Source organism: Vollenhovia emeryi, unplaced genomic scaffold (genome assembly GCF_000949405.1).
Source record: "Vollenhovia emeryi isolate VEMERY1.0 unplaced genomic scaffold, V.emery_V1.0 DF939137.1, whole genome shotgun sequence".
NCBI lineage: Eukaryota > Metazoa > Arthropoda > Insecta > Hymenoptera > Formicidae > Vollenhovia > Vollenhovia emeryi.
In genome coordinates, this window is record NW_011967229.1 from 1,283,453 (window position 1) to 1,287,882 (window position 4,430).

Sequence of the window (4,430 nt, forward strand, 5' to 3'; positions counted from 1 at the left end):
AAAATTTTTAATCCAGAAAACAGGAAAACAGGAAAACAAACATATTTTCATCGAGTTCGATTTTATCGAGCGGTTGTAATAATTCATATATTTCTTCATGAAGAAGTGAAGAAAGACGATTTGTTTAGAAGTCTAAATTATCGAATCTATAATCTTCCATTTCCGGATTTCTCTTAAATCGTTTTCAGATTTACCGGTTTTCTTGTTTCAGGAAGAATTTTAAATAGATTTTCGAAGGACGTAGGCATTGTAGACGAGATGCTGCCCTTCACGACGTTAGAATCGATTCAAGTGGTATTAATATTGTGTGGCGTAATAATTTTGGAGGCGATACTTAATCAATGGATATTGATACCGATAGCAGTACTGGCGGTCTTATTATACTTTGCAACGAAATTCTTTATGAGATTCGCGCAGAACGTCAGGCGTCTCGAAAGCATAAGTATGTAATGGACCGAGTAACTTGTTATCAGAAAAAAGTGAGAAAAGCTACGTGTGATTTACGTATATTATGTACTTCTAGTTTCCGTTTAAGATTTACCTCCAACCATGAACTTTTAAGGTTTTACTCAGTCTCTAGGATCTATGAATTTTCAACTTCGCGTTTGCATTTTCAGCAAAGAGCCCGGTACTCACACACGTGAATGCCACGCTGAATGGTCTGCCAACAATCAGAAGCAGTGGCGCCGGAATCGAGACAATGATGCAAAAACAATTCCATATGTTGCAAGATCGTCAAAGCAGCACGTCCTACCTTTACTTAATAAGTGTGTCAGCTTTTGGTTTCGTTACGGACTGCGTCGTGTGCCTGTTCGTTGTCATAATTTGCATCTCCCTAGTACTGATAAATGAAAATGGTAAATTATGGTTAATTCAAACATTTCTAGTTATTATAGATTGAATATTCTTTGTAACGTTTTCATTAAGGTGCAGGAAGCTATAACGAATTAGCGGAATAAAACAACCTTTCAGTTTTTAAACTCCAGTATGTTCGTTTTTATTTTTGCCTGCGATTAGCATTTCGGAAAATATGTTTATATAATCTTAACGAATCTTTGAGCTGTTAAAGTCTCTTTGTTGATCTTCTTGCTGCAGAGGCAATAAGCGAAAGCATAGCAGGTCTGGCGATATCACAAGCTCTGGCCGTGTCCGGTCTTTTGCAATATGGCCTGAGACAGCTCTCCGAAACAATTTCGCTGATGACTTGCGTGGAAAGAATTCTTGAATATACGAATCTTCCTCAGGAGGTCCAAATCACCTCGAATAGTCCGCCACCGTCCTCATGGCCGTCTCAAGGACAATTGATCCTGAACAACGTCAGTCTGAAGTACCATCAGGACGATCCACCGGTCTTGAAAGTAAGTTAACCGATCGTTTATTTTTACGGACACATTTTAGTGTTTTTTGTTCACGCGGTGGCTTCGCAGAATCTGAACGTATCCATCGAGCCAGGATGGAAAGTTGGGGTAGTGGGACGAACTGGCGCTGGCAAGTCCTCATTGATCTCAGCACTTTTCCGTCTATTCAACGAATATTTGGAGGGCGAGATTAAGATCGACGGTCGTGACACGAGTACGGTAAGCCTGAGCGAGCTACGCTCCAAGATCTCCATCATACCACAGCAACCGGTGCTCTTTTCCGAGAGTCTGCGCTACAATCTGGACCCGTTCGGTCAGTACGATGATATGAAGCTGTGGGAGGTGTTGCGACAAGTCAAGCTTAACGATATCGCACTGGACCACGATGTCTTTTCCGGTGGACGTAATTTCAGCTGCGGCCAGAGGCAGCTCATATGTCTGGCCAGGGTTATCCTGAGGAACAATCGCTTGCTAGTTCTGGACGAGGCTACGTCTAATATTGATATGCAGTCAGTTTATACGGTTTTCTAGAGCAATATGTTGTGCTTGATTGTTGTTTCGTGAAAATCTAATGATTCTGATTGGTCGAGTATTTATTCTGGAGTAAATTCATGATGTAAAAGAAGAGTAGAGTCCAAATTAAAAAATTAATTTGATTTCTAACAAAGATTCTGTTTCTATAAGACACTATCGTAAACGATTCCTAATATATTTAAATTTGATTTAAATATGCTTTCCTGTTTCTAGCACCGATGCTTTAATTCAGGATGCTATAAGGAACGAGTTTAAAGAATGCACCGTCATCACGGTAGCACATCGATTAAATACTATTATAGACAGCGATCGGATTATTGTGATGGAAAACGGCTCCATCGTGGTAGGTCTCATCGATTTTATGAAACGCATAAGTTGAAAAAGTATATCTAGATGTAAGTAAAAATAATGATTTAAAAAACGCAACTAGAGAATGTTTGTATCTTCCTAATTATACATATACAGAAGAATTTGTGTTTCTATAATAATTGTTCTGACGACAAATTTAAATTTTTCGAAAAAGAGGATGTTCACGAATAAATGAGAATATAGAAAGGTAACTTTGTAAAATATACATTCATGTTTCAGTTTCTTGCATTAAAAAATGCTTAAAAGACATTTAATAAAAATTAAGTTAATAAAATATGATGTGAAATACATATATCCAAGATTTTGAAATTTTTAAAAAATTCTCTTTTATACCTTAACGTGGGTTTTACAAAGTTGATGTTGTTGATTCAATCGGTGGATAAAACGTTTTTTTTTTAAACTATTAGTGTTATATATACAAAGAGTAAAGAGATTTTATACAAAATCTTGTAAGTTTCGAATTTCCTGGATTGCATTTTTGATAATCAAAAATTGTTACCTCAACAGGAATTTGGTTGCCCTTACGAGCTGTTGCGCGAAAAACCGAGCGGTTACTTCTTACAAATGGTACAAAAGACGGGCAATCAGATGGCAGAAAATCTTTTGGAACTGGCGAGAAAAGCTTGCGAGGAACGTAATGATCATCATGAATGGTCAAAACAAACTACTGACAATGAGAGCAAGAATGTCATAATCACAGAAAGCTCCGCTTTGTAGATTTCCTTTCCCTGCTATTCTTTGCTTATAAAAAAGCAGAATGTATTTAGAATTATATACACAGGTGGAAAATTTGATTTCTTTGTTAAAAATGTATCAATTACAATTTTTTAACTAAATGTTTAATGCATTTATGTGTTATTAATTTAATATATTACTGTTATGTGAATTATAATGTTAAATTATTAATTAAAACATTTGAAAAAATGCGTTAAAGTAACGCGAGGGTCACCTATTTATTATTTATTTCGTGTTTCTTATAATTTGCTTTACAAAACGTACAATATTATAAAAGAAATAATGACATTATAAAATGGAAAGTATAATATCTGTACAATACCTATAATTAATATTTCTCTCCACGTTATACATGAAATATTCGGTACATGTACAATAACACGAAATTCTTTTTACGTACTTATTATATATTAAGTAGAGTTACTGTTACTTCGTTAATTTATGTTATCGAATCTTTTACAATATCGAATTACGTCCCTCTATCCTTGACTATCCGAATTCCTACCTACCCGTATTCCGATCTATAGACTTACCTATCCATTTTCTACCCGTGTTTCAACATAATGAACCTACAAATCTTTAATTAACCCCGACGCGAGTTTTTAGAGTTTTGACTCGGAGTTTAAAGTGCTCGCGGGATTTAATAGGGGTTTCACTCTCGCACATATGCGAGAATGTATGTATATAGAAGCATAACCCACCCGAATTGTGACAAATCAAAAAAAATCAAAGTATACTTCGTACAGCACCTTACTTAGGTACTCCATCAGAGTGGCCAATATTGACCACATACCTCATCGTATTTAGTCCTTCGGTGGGCCAGATTGGGGCTACCTTTCGTTGCTCCCGGCCATACAATCTGGTCATTTTGATCAAAGATCAGGAAGGAAGATAACTCCTTCTGTAGTCGGTTTTTCACCGACAGATATTTTGTACGTTTCGAACTATATGCGAGCGACGATTGTATCGAAAAATGCACGACCAGAAGAGAAGTTATTTAAAGAAACTTAATTTTAAAGAATTTAATTTCTAAACAACATCAATGATTTTTATTGACCGTATCTGGCAATTAAAATTCTTATTGCAAAAAATATTACCCCAATCAGGATTCGAACCTGGGACCTCCCTCAATCCGTGACGGGCGTCTTACCAGCTCAACCACTGGGGCTGTGATAATATACTATTCGCAATAACATATATTAGTTAAGATGTTGTTTACGCGTCTATTTCGACTTTTCAGAACAGTGCGTCGATACGGGTTGTCGACGATACACTGAACTGTCGATACGCGATTTTTTAAATTTCCCTTTTCCCCTGACCTCCCCCCGATCCCATTTCCCCCTATTACGGAGGAACACCATGTTTTGAGGTCAATGGTGTATAATAAACTATTAAGAATACTCTTAAAAGTCGCCAGCAGTAATTAACAACATC

General features: G+C 36.5%; 1 protein-coding gene across 2 annotated transcripts in view; it reads left to right on the forward strand.

The window, feature by feature from the left end:
- Positions 1-3,097, forward strand: part of LOC105567462 (multidrug resistance-associated protein 4-like) — a 13,780-nt gene extending 10,683 nt beyond the window's left edge. Inside the window, exons 12-17 of one of the 2 annotated variants that reach the window (XM_012022355.1) lie at positions 212-442; positions 618-857; positions 1,096-1,358; positions 1,428-1,867; positions 2,106-2,235; positions 2,769-3,097. In XM_012022355.1, coding sequence (XP_011877745.1) covers positions 212-442; positions 618-857; positions 1,096-1,358; positions 1,428-1,867; positions 2,106-2,235; positions 2,769-2,978 — 1,514 coding nt within the window. In that variant the 3' untranslated portion in view covers positions 2,979-3,097. The remainder of the gene's footprint in view (positions 1-211; positions 443-617; positions 858-1,095; positions 1,359-1,427; positions 1,868-2,105; positions 2,236-2,768) is intronic. The other variant, XM_012022356.1, reaches the window with a different exon arrangement.
- The last annotated feature ends 1,333 nt before the right edge of the window (positions 3,098-4,430 follow it).